The 23,502-nt window shown below is 44.4% G+C and overlaps 1 protein-coding gene across 1 annotated transcript in view; it reads right to left on the minus strand.

Annotated features, from left to right (window-relative positions):
• Nucleotides 1-23,502, minus strand: part of PLCH2 (phospholipase C eta 2) — a 77,051-nt gene that overhangs the window by 47,784 nt on the left and 5,765 nt on the right. The window contains 4 exon segments of the mRNA XM_087914999.1: nucleotides 1,222-1,392; nucleotides 6,130-6,257; nucleotides 7,146-7,391; nucleotides 7,847-7,993. Of these exon segments, the coding sequence (XP_087771125.1) occupies nucleotides 1,222-1,392; nucleotides 6,130-6,257; nucleotides 7,146-7,391; nucleotides 7,847-7,993 (692 nt within the window).

Raw genomic sequence — 23,502 nt, forward strand, 5'->3', positions numbered from 1 at the left:
TCTCTTTCATCCTCCCTCCCTTCTCTTTCATTTTTCCTTTCCTTTCCTTCCTTTCTCCCCGCCCCTTCCATTCTTCCACCCTGCCTCTCTCCTCACCCAAACAGAAACCCCGACACAGCAGAGTGCAACCCAGATAAAAGGAGTAGGATCCAGCCATCGCTTCACAAGCACATTGCAATGCCAGCCCTGGGATCTACTTCTCCCTGACGCCAAGCGCTGGGCCAGGATAAATGGATGTGTGTGGGGCTTGTAGCTCCGTCCACTGGAAAGCAGACAGTAAATCAATGCGGAAACACAGAACAGGCATTACATCGGAGAGCTGCCAAACCGGTGCACAGATCCGTTAACCGACAGTGCATAAATATCCTTCAGGCAGGAGTGCCTAGTGGTGGAATCTAGCCACCGAAGCAGAAAGGATGAATCATTTAACTCAAACAGTGGGGTGGAAAGGCAGAAAAACGTATCTGGGTTTTATTCCAGAACTCCGGCATTTAAACGAGGACGACATTTTTTTTATCATCAGGATTGGCTTCCAATCCCAAAATTGCACATGCTGTCTTCAAACTTTTTAGCAGACAAGGTTATAAACCAAGCAAAAGAAGAAAGTCTTCAGAGTACTGCAGCATAAATTCAGCACCAGAAAAGTAAAGGCAAGATGGCTGAGGCTTCATGTAACTTCTTTATAAACATATAAAGTACATTTTACAGTACCAGTTGTAGATTTCTCCGACATGGAGCAAACTCAAACAGAAGCAGACATGTGACAGGTTAAGAGTAGAGCTCTAGTTTTCAGCAAGCAAGTTAGTTTCCCTTTCGCTTTAGAGCTGAGCACAGAACGGATTCTCTCTTTAAGTTCCAGCCCTCAATTCAGCTCCAACTGGCTGACCTTGTTTGTAAGCTCTATCCCAGTTCATGAATATACTCTGACAGAAAGGCAACGAGAAGAAGAACGAAGTACAGGTAACTGCTCACATTACAACTGCAACTGAGCCCGCTGTTGCTAAGTGAGACATCTGTTAAGTTGACTGACATCTCCAGTCATGTTAGCTCAGGAATTCTGGGAGTTGAAGTCCAGTTCAAGTCTTCAACTAGAGTCTCAACCTCTTTTTCCATAGTGGGGTGACCAAAACTGGATGCAGGCCTCTAGAATCCAGAGTGACCCAAGGGAGTTGCACGAGGCGGAGTGCAAGGGAGTGACAAACTTCACCCCTGCCCGATTACCTTTTGCTCGGTGTCCAGGAAACGTTTGAGGTCCTCGGGATCTAGGAAGTCCTTGTGGTTGCTGTACGCGAGCATGAGAAGGTACAGGTCACGCCGGGTGGACATCATCTTGTAGAAAGCGCAGAATTCTTCGAAGTCCAGGGTGCCCTGGTTGTCATCCGTGTCAGCCTCCTGTGGAGACAAGGGAAGGGGAAAGCAGACGGGGGCCAGGATTAACAGAGTGGGAAGGGGCCTTGGAGGACTTCTAGTCCAACCCCCCTGCTTAGTTCAGGATAAGCTCACACCCCTTCAGACCAATGGCTGTGCAAATCTCTCCTTCAAAACCTCCGGTTGTTGGAGCAAGCCACAAGTTCTGGTGGCAAGGAGTCCCGCTGGTGAATTGCTCTCGCTGCTAGGAAATTTCTCCTTAGTTCCAGGATGGATCCCCCCCTCGGACTTAACTCCTAGAATTCCCCAGCCAGCATGCTTTAACCTGGCTGAATATAGAATCTTGGGGCTAGAAGGGACCTTGGAGGTCTTCTAGTTCAGCCCCCTGCTCAGGCAGAAGACCCTATCCGTTACCAGACAAATGGCTGTCCAGTCTCTTCTTTAAAAACTCCATTGACGGAGCAACTCACAACTTCTGGAGGCCAGTTGTTCCACTGGTTAATTGTTCTAACTGTCAGGAGATTCCTCCTTAATTCCAGGTGGCTTCTCTCCTTGATCAGTTTCCACCCGTGGCTTCTTGTCCTGCCTTCAGGTGCTTTGGGGAATAGCTTGACTCCTTCTTCTTTGGGGCAGCCCCTGAGATACGGGAAGACTGCTATCCTGTCTCCCCGGTCCTCCTTTTCATTAGACTAGATATACCCAATTCCTGCAACGGTACTTAGGTGGAATTCCTCACTTCCCAGGAAACTGATATTTCTTGGATTATGGTTGCCTTCTGTTTTGCTTTTTTGAGATGTTTTGACTTCCCAATCTAAGTTAAACCCCAGGTGCCATATCCAGGCACAACTAGGTTGGAACTTGCTTAGCTTTCAAGATCAGCTAAAGTTGGGTGAGTGGCCACTAGAGGCAACTGTTTTGTAAGTTGTAAGTACCCACCAAATGTTTTTCCAAATGTAAAAAAAAGGTGCCTATTGGCTCCTAAAGTAATATGTTCTAATGTGGTCAGAATAGTTCTCCATCAGAATAGAGCTGGAAGGAAGCTTGGAGGTCATCTAGTCCAACCCCCTGCTCAAGCAGGAGACCCCGTGCTGTTTCAGACAGGTGGCTATCCAACCTTGTAAAAAAGAATCCTCCAGGGATGAAGCACCTACAACTTCTAGGAATAAGAGACCGGGAATCAAGTACATACACAACCATGAGATAAATAAAAATATACCATAGATAGATAGATAGATAGATAGATAGATAGATAGATGGGTGATATAGATAGTTGATACGATAGTTGATAGATTTAAATAGATGTTTGTTTGATAGGTAGGTAGGTAGGTAGGTAGATGATAGATAAGATAGGTAGGTAGGTAGGGGTAGATAGATCGATAGATCGATATGATTGATAGATATGATAGATGGCTGATATAGATAATTGATACGATAGATGATAGATTTAAATAGATGTTTGTTTGATAGGTAGGTAGGTAGGGTAGGTAGATGATAGATAAGATAGGTAGATAGATAGATAGATAGATAGATAGATAGATAGATAGATAGGTGGGTAGATAGGCAGATAAGATAGGTGGGTAGATAGATCGATAGATAGATATGATTGATAGATATGATAGATGGGTGATATAGATAATTGATACGATAGATGATAGATTTAAATAGATATTTGATTGATAGGTAGGTAGGTAGACAGACAGATATCATGGTTGTGTGTGTCCCTGATTCCCAGTTTCTTATTCCTCACTAAGGAATATTCCTCAATCGCCAAGCGTTCTTTTTCTTCCAACAGATCATTGATTCGCTAATTTGCAAAACATCCGATTTCGTTTCCAAGATTGCCGTCGTGAGAATCTCGCCTGCCACAACCATCTGCCGGCACCGACTGATGAACTCCAGCGATAGGCTAAAGCCCAGAACTCGCTGGAGCCCTCTCACTTCAGCAACCCAATTAGCATCATTTAGCACACACAGAAAAGGAGTTCCAACAGCAATTTTTTTTTCTTTCTTTCTTTCCTCCCCTCTGCAAAATTAAAGCCGCTCGGATGCTTGTGGAGTCACGCAGCCAGAAAGCAGCAAGCTCGTTTAGAAGCTGCACCAAATGGGTTGCAGTTGGCTTTGCCTCGGTGGAGGTTATGTGTTAAGACGCTTTTCTGCCTGGCAGCAGAAAGTTCTGCGACCCGAAAAAAGGGAGGAAGGGAGAGAAGGGAAGGAAAAGGAAGGGAAGAAAGAAAGAATGGAGGAAGGAAGGAAGGAAGGGGTGAAGGAAGGGGAGAGAGGAAGGTGGAAGTAAGGACAGTAGGTGAGAGGGAGGGAGAGAGGGATAAGGGAGGGCAGAGGGAGATAGGAAGGAAGAAAAGGGAGGGAGGAAAGAAGAAAGGGAAAAAGGAGGGAGGGAGGAGGCAAAGAAGGAAGGGGAAGGGAGGAAAAGGAAGGGAGGGAGGGAGGAGAGAGAGGAAGGTGGAAAGAAGGAAAGTAGGTGAGAGGGAGGGAGGAAAGAAGGAAGGAAGGGAAGAGGGAGGGAGGAAAGAAGGAGGCAAGGAAGGAAGGGTAAGGAAGAAAAAGGAAGGGAGGAAGGAAGGAAGGAAGGAAGAAGAGAGAGGAAGGAAAGTAGGTGAGGGAGGGAGAAGAGGGAGGGTGGAGGGAGAAAGGAAGGAAGGAAGGAAGGAAGGAAGGAAGGAAGGAAGGAAGGAAGGAAGGAAGGAAGGAAGGAAGGAAGGAAATGAAAGCAGTTAGATCAGATCAGGCAAAGGGTCTCATTCACACACACACGTGCAACCATACAGACACACAAAACTGGGTTTATTTTTACAACCTATTGATGTGTAGCTATTAGGACTTGGGTGGGAGCGTTTCAACTGGTGGGAGAAATGGGAAATTTCAATAGATATTCTCCAGCTGTTCGCGATCCATCGATTGACAACGTTGGCATTCTGCCTGCCAATCATCCCTAAGCTGGGCTGGCCTTCCCAGATCTCAGTCAATACCCATGGGAATTTCTAGCCAGCTATGTTTTGATGTGTGAAAATACAGTATAACTGCATGGGTTAAATAGGCAAAACAGTTATTATTATTATTTTTCATCCTTTCAAAAACCCAGGAATAACAACTGAACAAAACTCAGGAAAATCAAGAAGTTCCTGCTGCAGCGGTGCCAATTTTGTGTCAGAACTCAAGATAGATGGCAAATTAAGTCTTACTGGGGGGGAGAGAAACATGATATCTCCTTGCCAGGCTTTTAAAAACTCGCTTTGACAAATTAACAGCGTTAATTTGAAACAGTCTAGTACATCGGTAGTAATAATCGGTGTATCTATTTCCCATTTAGTTCTCCTTCTCTCCCCGCATGCAAATCCACACCACTTTTCTCTACGGATGAGAGTGTTTCCTTTAATCTTCCAACATTAAAAGAGTGTTATATCTAACTTTCCACGGCATTGCAGGCATTGGCAGGGGGGGAAGCGAATCGAGGCAGAGAAAAAAGGAAGGTTTTTTTTTTTAAAAAAAGGGAGAAAGCTAACAATAGATATAAGTCCTCTCTTGCCGAGTTTCAAAGAAATTGCTTCATTTTTATTTTTTTTTGACATTGCTGCCTCTGGCTAAGTAGGGGCCGGATTGATTGGGAGCTATTGAAAGAGATTTTAGTAAGGGTTTTTTTTCCCCGCCCCGCCTCCAGTGTAGCATCAATGACCTGTGAGAGAAATGTAACAATGAAGAGAAATTTCACTGGAGCCCTCGCAATTTTAAATAATAGTTATTTAAGTGGGGAATGTAGAAGTTGACGGACAGATTGGCAAAGAGCACGTGGGCCGTTCGGTTTGACAATGGAAGGACGGCCCAACCGCACAACTTATCTCAAGCTTAGTCAGGTCTTTGTTTAAGGGCTTCTCTATAGCCTGACAAGTTCAATTTTTTATAGGGTCCCGGGTGCTCTCTGAGCTTGGTGGCTTTCTTGCAGACGTTGCGTTACCCAGCTAGGTAACATCATCAGTGCTAGAATGGGGTGAGGGTTTGACAAGAGGAGGAGGTGGAGGAGGAGAGGGTCCTTGATACTCTCTGAGCTTGGTGGCTTTCTTGCAGACGTTGCTACCCAGCTAGGTAACATCATCAGTGCTAGAATGGGGTGAGGGTTTGACAAGAGGAGGAGGAGGAGGAGGAGAGGGTCCTTGTGCCCTCTGAGCTTGGTGGCTTTCTTCCAGACGTTGCATTACCGAACTAAGTAACAACATCAGTGCTAAGGAAATGCCAAGAAAACTTAATAAAGGAGAATATTTGTCGCTCAGAAATGAGGGGTCTCTGAGTTTGGTTGCTTTCTTGCGGATGTTTCCTTACTAAACTGGGTAACGTCATCAGCTAGATAACACCGAGGATGTTATTTAGGTGACAGGAAGGGCATCCGGGCCAGGAAACACTCTGCTGGCTCCGTTCAGTTGCCCAAGACTCCACCCCGCAAGGGATTATGGGGTGGTTAAAAGAGGAGGATTGCTCGGAACCAGGACAATAGGATCTCCCGGCAGGAGCAGGGGATGTACTACTAGTCTACGTTCTAGGTTTCCGCCGCGGGAGCTGGGCGGCAGATGTTGCAGGGTCCCTTTGTAAAGTGCGTGAAGCTGCACAATCCCAACATCTGGCGGTAAAGCCCGACGGCCAGAGCTACATCCGCCACGGCTCCCGAGGCCAGCCGTTCCCCCCCCCCGCCCCGAGCCTCGCCGCCTGGCCTCATTAGACGCCGTGGCGCACGGCGGCACCAGGGCGCCTCACCTTGAACATCTGCTTGACCTTCTGGCGGGGGAGGTTGACGTTCAGCTTGTGCATGAGCTGCAGCACTTCGTTAATGCTCAGGCTGCCGTCGCCGTTTTTGTCGGCTTCGTCGAAGGTTTGCTTCAGCCACATTTGAGCCGGGCGTTAAGGAAAGGGAGAGGATCGCTCGGCCAGAAGGAGAGACGGTCGGAAGAGGTGGAAAAACCAACGCCCGCCCACGCCCCCCCTTCCTGGAGACAGCCACCGGGTTGGTGCATCGGGCCAACTTCTGCTGGGATAGAAAATGATAGAAAAACTAGAAAAGAAGAATAGAATAGAATAGAGCAGAGCAGAATAGAATAAGAAAAGAACAGAATACTGTATTCTATTCTATTCCCATATAGAATAGAATGATATAGAATAGAATAGAATAGAATAGAATAGAATAGAATAGAATAGAATAGAATAGAATAGAATATAGAATAGAGTAGAACATAGAATAGAATTCAGGAATAGAGTAGAATAGAATAGAATAGAACAGAACAGAACAGAATAGGAATAGGAAAAGAATAGAATACTGTATTCTATTCTATTCTCATATAGAATAAAATTATATAGAATAGAACATAGAATTCAGAAATTGAATAGAATAGAATGATAGAATAAATAGAAAAGAATAGAATAGAGCAAAGCAAAATAGAATAGAATAGAATAAGAATGATAGAGAATAGAATAGAATAGAATAGAATAGAGGAATAAGAATAAAATAGAATACAGGAAATAGAATAGAATAGAACAGTACAATACAACAGAGTTGGAAGGGACTTTGGAGGTCTTCTAGTCCAACCCCCCCACTGAGTCAGGAATCCCTATGCCATTTCAGACATTTCGTTCTGTCTCTTCACTTAGCCTACATGCTCTGGAACCCTTCCCCTAAAAAAGTGTAGGGCTTCCTGGCTAAGCAGCAGGGTGGGGGGGGGGGGGTTGGACTAGAAGACCTCCAAGGTCCCTTCCAACTCTTGCCATTCTAAAAGGATACTGGTCTCTCGTCCTCTGCCGCTTGGACAGACTGTCTTCATCGCTTATCCCGGCCATGAGGTACTTGAGGCCGGTGATCCACATCCGGGCTTCCTCCCCGTTGGAGGAGACCAAGTCGAGGGACTCCATGTGGTCCCCATAGTAGATGGTGAAGCAGCAGTTGGGGTCGAAGCTGCCGTCGCCGTAGCGCTGGAAGATCTCCGACTGCTTCCCTTCGCACACTTCCTGGATGGAATCTATGGAGACTGCGGGGAGGAGGAGGAGGAGGAGGAGGAGGGGAAGGAGGAAAACGTCAGAATTAGAATGCAGGGCTTTGCCTTTGAACCATGGGAGCCACGTTGTAAACAGCCTTCTTATATCTAATAAAAGGGATCAGAGCCTTTTCCTCTCCCATAAGCCATGTTGCTCCCTTCTCCGTTCCTCCCTGTGTGCCCTAGGATGAAGAGGGGGTGGCCCTGGGTCTTCCTCTGAAGGCCCAGCCAGACTGTGCCCTTTCCCAGTTTCTTCCACCACCACCAGAGCCACACTCCCATTCCCTGTCAGCTGCTCAATCGCCCACTCTGAATCAGAATCCAACAAGGGCGCAACAGTCATAATACAAGGCCAGACATGTCATGGACGATACATGGGCTAGACACGTCACCAAATTCTGATCTGTGACCGTAATCCAAGGCGGATGGACACGACATGTTTCACTTACTTTTAGCCTTTTCATTTTTTCGCGAGGGTCTCCAACGAATGCACGACTTGTGTTCATCCAGGTAATAGAAACGGACGAGGCCCTTGGAGCTACCTCGGAGTTTGATCATCTGCGTGCCGGCTTGCATGGAACTCATACATTTTTCCACTACGGGGGGGAAAAAGAAAGGGGTGGGGGGGGAAATATATATTTGTGATGCTAAAGATCGCACGTACCTCGTGCCGCGCGCTCGATTTTCAGAGATCTGGGCAACGAAAGTTTTTAATGGGAAAATCAAGCCACGGGTTTAAGAATTGCATTCCCAGAGTGCAGTTTTGTAAGGTATTTATTTTAGTGGGGAGCTGTGTCTCCAAACATGGACCGGCGGTGAAAATCAATATATAAATTGCACTCCAAGGAGTGAAAAGTTGCAGGATTTGCAAGTTGGGTAAGTCTGCTTGTCAGGTGGATTAACTCTGGGCACGGCCTGCTATTTACCCTCCATTACTTCACGGCGATAAGAGTTAGAACCTGGCCCACAAACGCCTCTTTTGTCAATCTTAACCGCAAATTGCAACACAATCTAATTACTTTTTATTACCTTAAGTTTCAGGTTGCATTGACTCTTTCTCTTAGTTACTGCCTAGCCGATCTGAGCGATGCGCTCTCTTATAACGGCACCAAATTCTGTTCGATAGCTGGTGAAATCTGTGAGTATTTTGTCAGGAACAGTTTGACTACATTTTCATTTGCCATTATTTGCCTTATTCTGAGAAGGGAAGGGAAGAGGAGAGGAGAGGAGAGGAGAGAGAAGAGAAGAGAAGAGGAGAGAATGGAGAGTAGAGTAGAGTAGAGTAGACAGAAAAATAGAATAGAACAGAATACAGGAAGAGTAGAATAGAATAGACATAGAAGAATAGAAACTCACAAAGGTACATGGGGACAAACTCCTTTTTCGGCGTGGAAAGAAGACGTTAAACATTTGCAAAGCTCAGAACGGCGAACTGGAGCCCAAACTGCAATCCAGAGATATTCAGACAAAGCAGAACTTCTCTATGGATTCTCCATATGGAATCATAGAGACATAGGGCTGGAAGGGGCCTCGGAGGTCCAACCCCTTGCCCAAGACAGAAGGTTTTATACCATCCTGGACAAATGGCAACCTTTAATTGAATTTAAGGTTTTAATTACAACCTTGAATAAATCTTTTCCTTCCAGGGCTGATAAACCTCAGGAGAAAGGGCCTTTCGTTTTTGTGGTTTTCGCTGAAAAACAAGACAGCCATTCCAAAGCTGTAAATAAATCAAACTGATCTTGGTGTCGGGTTTTTTTGGGTGCAAATCATGCGTTTAAAATAGGAATACAAATAAAATATTGACATGCACCGTGGCAGAACAGAACAGCCCTGTTCATTGATTTCATTTTGGTTCTCATCTGACGGAGAAAGTTCGCAGGCTGCCTTGCACGATATGAAGCTTCGGCAAAGCAACAGATGTGAGGGTTTGGCTGCAATATTTCAACGATGGAGTCTTTTTAAATAATCATATTTCATTTGGGGAGTGGTGGCATTATATCAACAAATCTAACCCCTTCCCACATTACAGATCTACCTGTACGATTGGAATACCTGGAAATCCAAATGTTTTTCTTTCGGCCCCTGCTCCAATGGCCCCCAAAGGAGATTAAAAATTGCCCATCGTTTCTCAAGTCAAATCCTCCAAGTCAATATTAATTGAATTTTTCGGCTTTGGAGCTGATGATCTGTGTGCATCCTTCTTTAAATTGGCCTGAGGTTGAACGGAGGGTTATTCAATCAGGCCCCCAATTTTGATTGGGGTATTAATTCGATTTTCAGGCGTTCATCTCTGGCGTTCATCTCTTTACCCAGAGATCGCTGGGTAGTTTTTTTACCCAGGATTTTAATATTTGGAGGCGCTGAAAGTTGAAAGAGGATTGACTGATGGTCTTTGTTTGTGATGAGAGAGCTTGGTGGCACCAAGGGATGCCTGCCAGAAAACCTCTCAAGCCAAGCAGGAAGAACAAAGCCGTTGTGTCGGATCGTCTCCCGGACTCCGTGTACAAGGAAACGTGAACCAGCTCTTGATGGGTTTGAAGGATTCAGATGTTCCTGAGGCATCTGGACTCGAATTGTGACCAATTAAAGGTAGAGGTTCCCCTCGCACATATGTGCTACTCGTTTCTGGCTCTAGGGGGCAGTGCTCATCTCCGTTACAAAGCCCAAGAGCCAGCGCAGTCTGAAGACGTCTCCCTGGTCATGTGGCCAGCAGGACTAAACGCCGAAGGCGCGCGGAACGCTGTTACCTTCCCACCCTATTTTTCTAATTGCATTTCTTTTTTTTACATGCTTTTGAACTGCTAGGTTGGCAGAAGCTGGGACGAGTAACGGGAGCTCACTCCATTCTGTGGCGCTAGGGATTCGAACCGCCGAACGGCCGGCCTTTCTGATCGGCCAGCTCAGAGTCTCTTAGCCACTGAGCCCACCGCGTTCCCCTTTGGTGAGCCAGTACTACCACCCGCAAGGACTATTCGGTTGAAAGAACCAGGTGGAGGAAGCGTAAGGATTTCAGAGGGCTGGATTGGATCGAACTGAGAGGTTCCCGGCCACTGGCGTTCAGGAATAGACTTCCACTGAGGTTGGAGGTTCTACAAAGCGCAATTTGGGCCCCACAGACAGTTCTGGAAAAAACTATCCGAGCTGGAAGTTTGCAGTGACTGCTAACCCGGAGGTTAGTGAAAAGAAGGACATGGGGAGACATGATAGCAGTGTTCCAATATCTCAGGGGCTGCCCCAAAGAAGAGGGAGTCAAGCTATTCTCCAAAGCACCCAAAGGCAGGACAAGAAGCAACGGATGGAAGCTGATCAAAGAGAGAAGCAACTTAGAACTAAGGAGAAATTTCCTGATAGTGACAATAATTTATCAGTGGAAAGGCTTGACTCCAGAAGGTGTGAATGCTCCAACACTGGAAGTTTTTAAGAAGAGATTGGGCAGCCATTTTTTTTTTTTTTGAAATGGAATAGAGTTTTCTGCTAGAGCAGGGGGTTGGACTAGATGACCTCCAAGGTCCCGTCCAACTCCGATGGGGATGTCCTTATTGGAGAGTCAGAGGATTATCTAACGCAAGTAAAACCCTCAAGGCAACAAACTGATCTGCTACTTAATCTTCTCACAATCTGCTCTGCCTTATGTCGTGTCTTTATTTAAAAGATCCGTATGCCACTTTTCCAAGGAAATGGCAAAATACTACCTTACAAGAGTGTCTCAGGGCCGGCATCAACCTCTGCATTTAAGGAACAAGACAGAAAGTCTGTTTGAGAGCAGCCACGACATTTAAAATGACCAATCACATTTAAAATACTGTATAACCATAACCCCAATTAAAGAAAAACAGCAATTACGTTTAAAAATGCTAAGCAAGTCCCACGGAAAAGTCAAAACGTCAACTATCAAAAAAAAAAGAGCTGTCCCAGTCTCGTAATGAGAATTACATTTGAACAAGTCAATTAAAACGAAGCGGCAGCAAGAAAAGATTTGCATGGATTTAGGGCCAACGTCGACCCTTGTTAGCCCAGCCTCATTCTGGTCAGGCAAGCTTTAAATGTTTATCCGCAATCTTTTAAACAAACTTTAGGACTCGGACTGTCAAAATAGAAGGGAGGAAAACCAGCTGTTTTTCTCCTTAATCAAATTACAGATGAAATGAAATCCTTTATAAAAAATAAAAAAAAAGGTAGGGATTTTTTTTACTTCTAGAACCAAAAACTTCACAGATATTTAGCATTAAGACAGAGGGGAAATAAGAAGGTTGTTTCCCTTCCCCGAAGTTCCCAAATGGAGCCAAATCTTTCTAAAAAATGCAAAAACCAAATCCAAGAATGAAATGACAGAGTGTGTCTGGCCAAGTTCAAATAAATTATAGCTAAATTGCCAGTAAAGCTGTATTAAAACAGTTCGGGGAATTGTCTTCTTGCTAGCCGATACGTCAATGCTTGATATATTGGTATGGCCAGTTGTACAGAATCTTAATTGCTTCATTAAGATGCACAAACATGCAAGGTGGTACAAGATATGTCCTGAATGGACAATCAGTAGCTAGTGAGAGCCTCAACTTCCAAACGTTTTTATCGCCCTTGAAAGCCCTCCTAATTGATTGCTGCTACTCCTTTCTTGTGGCCGGGAGTTCCACCGGGGATCGGGAAAACACTTGTGTGGAAGATTAGCTCAAGAAAGCACGGTCCTCTGCACAAGCCCCTCTGCAAATGTCCATAGACAAACCCGTCACTGTTCTCATCTTAGAAGATCCTCTCGCAACTTTACGACCTCAGACTTCAACTCCCAGAATTCCTCAGCCGACGGGGCTGAGGGATTCTGGGAGCTGAAGTCCGCGGGTCATAAAATGGCCAAGGTTGGAGTTCCCTGTTCTAGAGGAAACGGACTCCAGAGGTCACATCGCTGGCCTTACCAATTTGGCCCATCTTCCATTTGGGTGCCGCTGCGATGCTCCCACCGACCCAGAAAAACGCCTCTGCCAGGTGGGCGACGGAAAACTTGCTTTGGAACAAAAAAGAGAGGGAAAAATCCATGTCGTAAACCGAGGAGGCCCCTTCAGCCTTCGGTCCCAAGTTCCGAGAGGGAGGAATCTTCAGTCGTAGCAGAACATACCTGGCCCTTCTCCCACTGAAACGCTTACTTGTATTTTTATCTTTTAGAAAAAAGAACCGGATGTTATGCCAGCCTGGGATTTTGCCTGGGAACTCATTCCTCCTTCTGTCCTTCTTCGAGGCGACAAAGCAAACCAGAAGTTTTCCGCTTTATGAATCCGAGCCGCTGGCGTGGCGTTCGAGAAATTAAAAACAAAACAAAAAAGCAACCGGCCACAAAATTATACACACACACACACATATATAAATAATAATAATTCCCCTTTTTTTTTGCTTGCAGGGTCTCATCGTCCGTTCTCCCACCTCCAGAACTAGCCGCGGTTGGAGAAAGGTGCGTTTGGGCAGCTTGGTGAGTATTGGATGCGCTCCTGGTGCGAAACAGCTGCCTCTCTTCGACAGAGCTGGCTAGTGCTGGAGGGAGCCCATCCCTGCCACATCTGGGGAAGGGGAGTGCTCGAAATCCCGAGGAGTTTGTAGCGATGCCTGTTGAACGAAGATGTCTGGATGATCAGCGTAGGAGGAAGCCCTTCGGCCTTGGCACGGTGGCGGCCAAGGATGGGGAAGCGCATCGACGGAGGTCCATCTGGGTTCTGGATTTCTTTCCGCCTTCACATGTTCCGGAACCAAACCGGGCCTTCTTGTAGGAAGTGCTTGTTGTAGAAGTGCTCACTCAGCAAATAGGATCCGGAGGACGGGAGAGGAGAAAAGGTAGCCCAAGCTCAGTGCGAGCAACTCATGTTCTCCTGCAGCTTAAATCCGGTTAATCCCAAAGCCATGGCTTGCTTCTCTTTTATCCGGTCGAGAGATTTAAAGGTTTTGCGGTGCGTGTATGTGTGTGTTTGTGTTTGTGCTTCTGTGCGCAGAAGAGACGCTGCAGCTGGAGTGAAAGTGACACTAGCGTGCCAACCGTCCCCGTAACTTGTCCCCATTTATCTGTATTTGTTCTTGTTTATGTTCGTACTTGTTATCTTGTACATGTTTGACACACAAATAAAGAAATGAATCCCTAAGAGGGTTTGGTTTGAATCTATTTTGTTGCTCAATTAAGGTCATTTCTGTCTGTGGTATAAGCATTTCCCCCACTCTGGTCCGTTTGACGGGAGCAAGCATGCTTTGTAAGTGTGACATTTTTTCTGAGCAGAAGGGAAGTGCAAATAAATTTAACGGGGGCTGCGGCTTTCAGAGGAAAACAAAACTTGGGCCTCTGGTCTGGCTCTTCGTGGAAGGATAAGGAAGGTTTTGGCTTTGTAGAAATAATGATCCTCATGATTTACTTGCTTTAGAGAACTCCTCTCCTTTGAAGTAAGTGTTCCGGCTACTTAAGCTAATGGCTCCTATTTAGAGAGATTTACCTTATTCTCACCAAGTAGGTCAGGTTAACAAAAGAGGGACAGAACACGCCGGTGGCTGATAGCATTACAGGAAATAATTCTAATAATCATAGAAATAATTCAAAAATAAAGAGTCAGGTTGGGTTTTCCAGTGGAAAAGACTGACCAAATTAATAATAATAATAATAATAATGAAGTTGGTACCGGATTCTGGATATACAGTAACATGCTGCAGTGTCGAACCCATTAAATCATCCTCTTTTTAATGACCCTGTAATCCCTTGCGGGGTGGAGTCGGGGCGACTGAATGGACCGGAGTGTTTATTGGCCGGATGCCTTTCCTGTTGCCAGTGCAGAGTTTTTCCCGCAGCAGATCTATTCTCATTATGCCCAGAGAGAGAAAGATCAGCCTCTACCTAGGATTGAACTCACAGCCTCCTGATTGTGAGGCGAGAGCTTCACCTCTAGGCACTACTCTGTCGAACCCATTAAATGGTTTTTATATATATATATATATATATATATATATATATATATATATATATATATATATATATATATATATGTAGATCTTTGGTTGTTCGGGTTTTCTCCGCGTAAGATTTGAAGTATCTAGGCAACGTTTCGATGAAGTCTCATTCATCATCTTCAGGCTTCTGTCTCCAGCTCTGTGCTTCTCAGAGTAATGGAGATTGCAGCTGCTTCCTCCTTTAACTGCCAGTGGGGTGGAACTTGATTGGGTGGGGGCTTGGCTGTGTTCTGATTGGGTGGGGGGTGTTCTCATTGGTAGGGGTTTGGCTGTGTTCTGATTGGTTGGGGGTTAGCCGTGTTCTGATTGGTTGGAGCGTGTTCTGTTCAGGAGGGGCTTGGTTGTGCTCAGGTTAGTTTTAGTTGCTGGGGATTTGAGCTGGAGAGTTGTGATCTTGCTGTTTGGCTTCTAGTTCGTGGTCCTGCTGCATCTTCATAGTGGGTGTTGGTTTGCTTCATGTATGGCTCAGAGGGTTTGAAGTGGGTAGTGATGCAGCTGCAGTGCAGCTTCTGGTCCATGGTCGTTTCTCATTTTCTGAATGGGTGGGAGTCTGTTTTCTACATGGAAGTGTGGTGGTGGCATCTTGTGTGGCTCTCATGGGTGTGGGTCCAGTGTCCTTCTTCATGTTAGGTACTCGTCTGTTCATGAGGGCAGGTTTCCAAATGGCTGGAAGGCGGGAGGTGTCATCTCGTTTGTTCATGCTGTGTGGGCGTTTTCTATCTCTATGGCTTCTCTGATTATTCTGCTGTTGAAGTGTTCGGTTTTGGCGATAGTTCTGGTATTTTTAAAATCAATTTCATGTCCTGTGGCTTTGAGGTGTTGGACCAGGAAGAGGTCGTTTCTTCTTTTTGATTGAGTTCTTATGTTCTTCAATGCGTGCGCTTATTCTTCTGTTAGTTTGTCCAATGTATGTGTTAGGGCAGGCTGTGCAGGGGATTTCGTATACTCCTTGGTTTTCTAATTCGATTTTGTCTTTGGGGTTTCTTAGGATGGTGGATATTTTTTTGTTTGTGCAGAATGCTGTTTTGATGTTGTGTTTTTGGAGGATCTTGCTAATTTTGTCTGTAGTGCCTTTTATATATGGGAGGAGGGCTTTTCCGTTTTCTTGTTCTCTGTCTTGGATTTTGGTTGGGGCTTCTTTTTGGATTAGGTGGGTAATCTTCTTTCTTTGGAATCCATTGGCTGTAAGTACGTTGGTGAGAGTGTGTAGTTCGGTTTTTTGGTGTTGTTCATCGGCTAAGCATTTTGTTCTGGAGATGAGTGTCTTGGCTACGGAATTGATCTGTGCTGGGTGGTGGTGTGAGACACAAAGAAGGAACCCCACTCAGACCAATAGTCAGCTCCATAGGCTCACCTCTACAAAACCTGGCCAAATTTCTTGCCAAACAACTACAACCCTATGCAGAATCCATCAACTCACACGTAAGAAACTCATTCCAGTTCATCGAGATCATAAAGAAACAAAACTTACAACCTAGCGACCTACTAGTAAGCTTCGATGTCACATCCCTCTTCACCCAAGTGCCAATAAAAGAAGCCTTGACAGCCATCCAAAACAAATACAACCCCCAAGCACATCCTAGATCTAACCAACCACTGCCTATCCAATACTTACTTCACCTACAATGGACAAAAATACAAACAAATAGAAGGAGCACCTATGGGATCACCCTCTCACCTGTCATCGCAAACCTCTACATGGAACACTTTGAAACACAAGCTCTAGAAAATACGACCATTAAACCCAAACTCTGGCTCAGATACGTAGATGACACCTTCATAATCTGGCCACACGGAAAGAAAAACTGAACAACTTCCTCACATACCTCAACAGTCTACACCCCAAAATACAATTCACCATGGAAACAGAAGCCAACAATCAACTTCCTTCCTAGATGTCTTGGTATACAAAAGATCCGATGGCTCCTAGGACACACCATCTACCAGAAGAAAACACATACTAACCGCTATCTACATGCACTCTCACACCACCACCCAGCACAGATCAATTCCGTAGCCAAGACACTCATCTCCAGAACAAAATGCTTAGCCGATGAACAACACCAAAAACCGAACTACACTCTCACCAACGTACTTACAGCCAATGGATTCCAAAGAAAGAAGATTACCCACCTAATCCAAAAAGAAGCCCCAACCAAAATCCAAGACAGAGAACAAGAAAACGGAAAAGCCCTCCTCCCATATATAAAAGGCACTACAGACAAAATTAGCAAGATCCTCCAAAAACACAACATCAAAACAGCATTCTGCACAAACAAAAAATATCCACCATCCTAAGAAACCCCAAAGACAAAATCGAATTAGAAAACCAAGGAGTATACGAAATCCCCTGCACAGCCTGCCCTAACACATACATTGGACAAACTAACAGAAGAATAAGCGCACGCATTGAAGAACATAAGAACTCAATCAAAAAAGAAGAAACGACCTCTTCCCTGGTCCAACACCTCAAAGCCACAGGACATGAAATTGATTTTAAAAATACCAGAACTATCGCCAAAACCGAACACTTCAACAGCAGAATAATCAGAGAAGCCATAGAGATAGAAAAACGCCACACAGCATGAACAAACGAGATGACACCTCCGCCTTCCAGCCATTTGGAAACCTGCCCTCATGAACAGACGAGTACCTAACATGAAGAAGGACACTGGACCCACACCCATGAGAGCCACACAAGATGCCACCACCACACTTCCATGTAGAAAACAGACTCCCACCCATTCAGAAAATGAGAAACGACCATGGACCAGAAGCTGCACTGCAGCTGCATCACTACCCACTTCAAACCCCTCTGAGCCATACATGAAGCAAACCAACACCCACTATGAAGATGCAGCAGGACCACGAACTAGAAGCCAAACAGCAAGATCACAACTCTCCAGCTCAAATCCCCAGCAACTAAAACTAACCTGAGCACAACCAAGCCCTCCTGAACAGAACACGCCTCCAACCAATCAGAACACGGCTAACCCCCCAACCAATCAGAACACAGCCAAACCCCTACCAATGAGAACACCCCCCACCCAATCAGAACACAGCCAAGCCCCCACCCAATCAAGTTCCACCCCCACTGGCAGTTAAAGGAGGAAGCAGCTGCAATCTCCATTACTCTGAGAAGCACAGAGCTGGAGACAGAAGCCTGAAGATGATGAATGAGACTTCATCGAAACGTTGCCTAGATACTTCAAATCTTACGCGGAGAAAACCCGAACAACCAAAGATCTACATATAAATACCCATGAGAACCTCAGAAAACATATATATATATATATATATATATATATATATAAAATTTAATTGCATTCTTCCTTGTATCTCTTTGCGTTCCCAGGTGACTCCTTTATCCAACGGAGTTTGAAAAGCAGTTCAGGTGAGTTTGAACACTGTAGTTCAGAAAATTAGACTCCCACCTTCTTTTAAATTTGAGCTGCAGCTATTCTGATTTCATCTAAAAGTCTCTTCATTTGGAGCTTCCAGAAAAGAGCCATCATATCTTTAACACACACACACACACACACACACACGAAGAAACCTACCCATTTTTTTTTTTTCATAACAGGAATCCAGCCCTTAGGGATTCCACGCACCTGAGAGAAAAGCCTGGACTGGCGAGTTAGACAGGTATATTAAAACCCCATCAGGCAGGAGATTCCTCTAAGCAGGCCACCTGGGGATTAAGTGGCAGGTTTCATGATTCAAGACAGCCTTGCCCCATTAGGAACAACTGGCAGGTCTTAGGACTGACCATAGGGAAATAATTCATTTGGTCATTGGCTCAGAAGGAGGAGGAGGAGGGAGGGTGAGTTATAAAAGTTTCATTTTTAATCTTTGAAACCAGAGGCACCAGAGGTGGATGTTGAGTTGAGTTAGCAACGTCTCAGAAATCCAGAATATAGCTGGAAGGAGAAAGAGAGAAAGAGAGAGGGGTGTTTTTTTTTGTTTTGGTTTGTTTTTTTCCCACAGAGCCAGATTTAAATAAAAGTGGCAGGTAGAACAAAAGGCCAAAGGAGTGCAAACCTAACACGTGGCAAAGATACAGGCCATTTATTTATACGCCCTGGCTGGACGAAAGCTAAGCCAACTTCCAAGAAAATGGGAATATCCTGTCCAGTTTAGGACACCCCTGGTTCAACCAAGGGAGGACAACAAATGAGGACAACCCAGGCCTTCTCCTTCCTAACGGAAAAGCTGCCAGCACAAATCGTAAAATGACAACATCCAGAGTGTCAGTGAAGCTGTGAGTGTGGGTTAGCGCCCTAGTTCCCAATTTAAAAAAAGAAAAGGGGAAGGAAAAAAAAGAGGGCAGGATGGATGGGAATAGCTTTAAAGCAAATCTCCTCGGTTTTAGCGTGATTTTTAATTATTTAAGAAGGGGGCACGCATCCTCATATGTATATATATATATATAGGGTACTTCACACACACACACACACACACACACACACACACACACACAAAATCAGAGGTGGGTATTCGGCAGGTTCTGACCGGTTCTGGAGAACCAGGAGCAGAAATTCTGAATAGTTTGGAGAACCAGCAAATCCCACCTCTGAGTGGCCCCGCCCCCATCTATTCTCCGCCTCCCGAGTCCCGGCTGATTGGCTGGGTCTCCTTTGGTTGCCCTGCACAGGAGAACGGAGCTGGAAAGCAGGTTAGTGGGGTGGGGAGGGAAGGGGGATTTTGCAGTATATCTTTCCCCTGCCACGCCCACCAAGCCACGCCCAACAGAACCAGTAGTAAAAAAAGTATGAATCCCATCACAGATAGATAGATAGGGGGGGGATAGATAGATAGATAGATAGATAGATAGATAGATAGATAGATAGATAGATAAAGATAGAAATAGAAATATAGATGGATGGGTGGGTAGATAGATAGACAGGTAGGTAGATAGATAGATAACGATAGATAGATAGATAGATAGATAGATAGATAGATAGATAGATAGATATAGAAATAGATAAAGATAGATAGAAATAGATATAGATATAGATAAAGATAGATAGATATAACTAGATAGATAGATAGATAGATAGATAGATAGATAGATAGATAGATAGATAGATAGATAAAGATAGAAATAGAAATATAGATGGATGGGTGGGTAGATAGATAGACAGGTAGGTAGGTAGATAGATAGATAACGGATAGATAGATAGATAGATAGATAGATAGATAGATAGATAGATAGATAGATATAGAAATAGATAAAGATAGATAGAAATAGATATAGATATAGATAAAGATAGATAGATATAACTAGATAGATAGATAGATAGATAGATAGATAGATAGATAGATAGATAGATAGATAGATAGATATAGAAATAGATAAAGATAGATAGAAATAGAAATAGAGATAAATAGATAGATAGATAGATAGATAGATAGATAGATAGATAGATAGATAGATAGAGATAGATAAAGATAGAAATAGAAATATAGATGGATGGATGGGTAGATAGATAGACAGGTAGGTAGATAGATAGATAACGATAGATAGATATAGAAATAGATAAAGATAGATAGAAATAGAAATAGATATAGATAAAGATAGATAGATATAACTAGATAGATAGATAGATAGATAGATAGATAGATAGATATAGAAATAGATAAAGATAGAAATAGAGATAGATAGATAGATAGATAGATAGATAGATAGATAGATAGATAGATAGAAAGAAAGAAAGAAAGAAAGAAAGAAAGAAAGAAAGAAAGAAAGAAAGAAAGAAAGAAAGAAAGAAAGAATACATATTGGGTACTTCGTTGTTGTTGTTTTGCACTTTATTGCTGCAGATATCAGTGATGCTTGAATGGTTTAAACCTAAACCAAGATGGTTTAATGGTGTAAACCTAAAAAAAAGAACCGGGTTCTAAATATTCTGGGACCGTACCTTCTATCATTCCTTGCTTCCTTGAAACTCATCTTCTCTTCCACCTACTCACTACCTAGATTTGAATCCGAAAAATAGAAGCCCCCCTGCAACAGCGCTGCGAGTAATTTACACCACGTATTGGAGGCGCTGACCTACAGGGGCGCGTTCAATCCTGGAGGTCGTGCTCTTGGCGCATGAAGATGGAGTATTGGCCGCAGCGACTTCAGGAGGCTTCATTCGAAATATTAATAGAAAAATGTGGCCTTATGAGAATGGAAAGCCCTCCTGGTGGATCCAGAGAAGAGGTTTCTAAAAGGAATTGTTTAGCCGTGAGCTGAAAAACCTTAACCTAACCCAGTTTACTGTTGTCATTAGGATAACTCTGGAATTCCTTTTAAACAAACCTAGGCTCCAGGGATAAACTCCTATTCCTGGAGAAATAGGGAGGAAAGGGGAAAAGGGACGGGGAAAAATCACATTTATTTATATTTTGCTGCCGCCTGTTCTCCCCAAATTAAATTAACTATTTGGAATATAATTACAGGACAAGTCCTGCTGAATTTCATACACCCCAAAATGCATACGACCGTATATGCATTCGGGAGATTTTCAACTTATAATGATTCATTTAAGGACCGATTAAAGTTAGTCAGCGTAAATGGTATAATTAGCAAAAAAAAAAAGTCTTCCCATAGGTAAGGCTACATCAGTAATATTTCTTCACCCACCCACCCTGAGTTTTCTATTAGTCTCATTCCAACCCGACAATCAGCAATATCGTGAGAATCTGGGTTACATCTCAGCTTGGTTTATATTCGGTCATCCTCGCTTATGGATTTTGCATCGAAGCTGAGAGAGGAACACCTGGGCAGGTAGGGAGGAAGCGGCCACTCCCTTAGCAGTGCTCCGTTATACCTGGAATTGATCCTCTATTTAATTAATCGGTGGGCTGCTCAGGTGCTGTTTCAAGGCTCACCTGAGGCCGGCCAGGGGTGCAAATATCTAGCAAGAACTGGGGGCTGTTGGTTTTCTGCCCAGATTAAAGGTCAGATATGTGCTTTGGGCGGAGATCAGCAACTCATCAAGACTTCCAGAAGGCTACTGCTGACATTCAAAGAATTAATTCCCGGGTGAATTTGCACGCATCCCTTTTAATGAATGATTTCCCCCCCCTTTTTTTGGACTAATTAAGAAGCAGAAAATGCGCTGAGAGGAATGCCTAGGCTTGTAATCATGGGACGGCGGCCCCCAGGGACACTGGAAACCAAATTAAAAACGGCTTACCAATTTAAATTGAACGTTCGATCAGACACAAGGTGATCCAACCGGTCGGTCCTAGAGGAAACCAACCCTGACTGCTCTTTAGAAGGCCGGATCCTGAAGATGAAACTCAAAGTCTTTGGCTACCTGATGAGAAGGAAGGACTCCCTGGAGAAGAGCCGAATGCTGGGAACGATGGAGGGAAGAAGAAGAAGAAGAAGAAGAAGAAGAAGAAGAAGAAGAAGAAGAAGAAGAAGAAGAAGAAGAAGAAGAAGAAGAAGAAGAAGAAGAAGAAGAAGAAGAAGAAGAAGAAGAAGAAGAAGAAGAAGAAGAAGAAGAAGAAGAAGAAGAAGAAGAAGAAGAAGAAGAAGAAGAAGAAGAAGAAGAAGAAGAAGAAGAAGAAGAAGAAGAAGAAGAAGAAGAAGAAGAAGAAGAAGAAGAAGAAGAAGAAGAAGAAGAAGAAAGGGACAGCAGAGAAGGAGGGAGCTGGACGGAGCCACTGAAGCGGTCGGCGTGAGCTTAAATGGACTCCAGAAGATGGTTAGAGGACAAGGAGGCCCGGAGGAACGTTGTCCATGGGGTTGTGATGCGGGTCGGACATGACTTCGCAACTAACAGCAACAAATGCACTGTACGTCGGAGGTGGGGATCCTTTGAGAGCTGCACGCAATGAAATTTCGTTTTAACCTAGGCCAATTAGTCTACATTCAAAGTGACAGTAAAGTGATTCTAAGGGTAAGTCTAAGGTTGGCTTCGGAAGGCCTTGGACATTTGCAAAGAGCCATTTCCGTTGCATCGATCCAATTAATTAAACAAGGACTCGGAAGGAGCCCGGGAGAGATTCCAGAACGGAGGGGAGAACTTGCCGCTTCACAAAGACCTTTCTCAGCCCTTTTTCTAGAGATAATGAGGGCTCTCTTGATTTACACCAAGCGCTCTCCAGGTCCGCAGAGGCAGGTCCAATTTACGCCATTCAACACTAGACAAAGGTCCCCAGCAAACAACCGCAAATCTCCATGTTCTACTAACTCTTCGCTGTCCACCCTTCCTCCTGGCTAAGGGCTAAAGGTTGCTAATTAAACAGGGAAAAAAACATCCCAGGGCTGACACCATCAGAATGCTTAATGCTGTCCTTCATTTCAAGTTGCAAGGTCCAATTGTTATTTTTTTTTCTTTATTTTTTTATTGCCGGTGCTGCAATTTCTCTATGGCAATCTAGTTACGAGTTCTGGGATTAAATTAGAGAGATGGATGTTCGGACGAAGATCTGCCAGAAACTTGGCGCATTGCCTATATTATAAGAACCGTCGTTCACTTCGCCCGAATTCCCTAGGAATTGGCCCTTAAAAGCCCCAGGGGAGAGAGAAGCAGAAGGGAAAACCGGATTAGGGAAATATTATCACATCGCAATGTTGCCCAAAGGTTGAGATAGCTGAAAACGGTGCGAGTGTCAACTCGTAAAATATTTCTATGGCCTTTTTACAGAAAACAGAAAGGGAGGGAGGGGTAGTGCGGCAGCTTGGAAAGCAAAAGCGCATTCCATACATAGTTTTTCAAAGATAGCAACTAGGTGACTAAAGTTTCTGCCATGCAAAATCCTAACTGGAGAACGTGATCGATGACTCCGGGCTATGGAGGTGTCCCATTGGAGAATATGAATTATGATACACCCAGGCGGGTGGGGGGTGGGGAAACCAGGGTCAAGGGCGACAATGAATGATGTGTCTCAGAGTCGGCTACACCCAGGCAGTGCCGGACACGTTAACTCCCAATAAATCCTTTTGGAAGTTTTAGAAGTTTGGCTCGAGACTCATGATTTAATTGCGGGTAACTGCCGGAATCCTGACAGTGAGCAGGATACAATTGGGGGAAATTTGATGGCCATTGATAAGGGCTATTAGGTTTAATGGTTCGAGAATGGGCATATTTTAACCAGCAAGGCACTGAGATTCATTTGTTGGTCAAATGTTGGT

This window comes from Pseudonaja textilis, chromosome 18 (genome assembly GCF_049901715.1).
Source record: "Pseudonaja textilis isolate UNSWEBS1 chromosome 18, rPseTex1.2, whole genome shotgun sequence".
Classification (NCBI taxonomy): domain Eukaryota; kingdom Metazoa; phylum Chordata; class Lepidosauria; order Squamata; family Elapidae; genus Pseudonaja; species Pseudonaja textilis.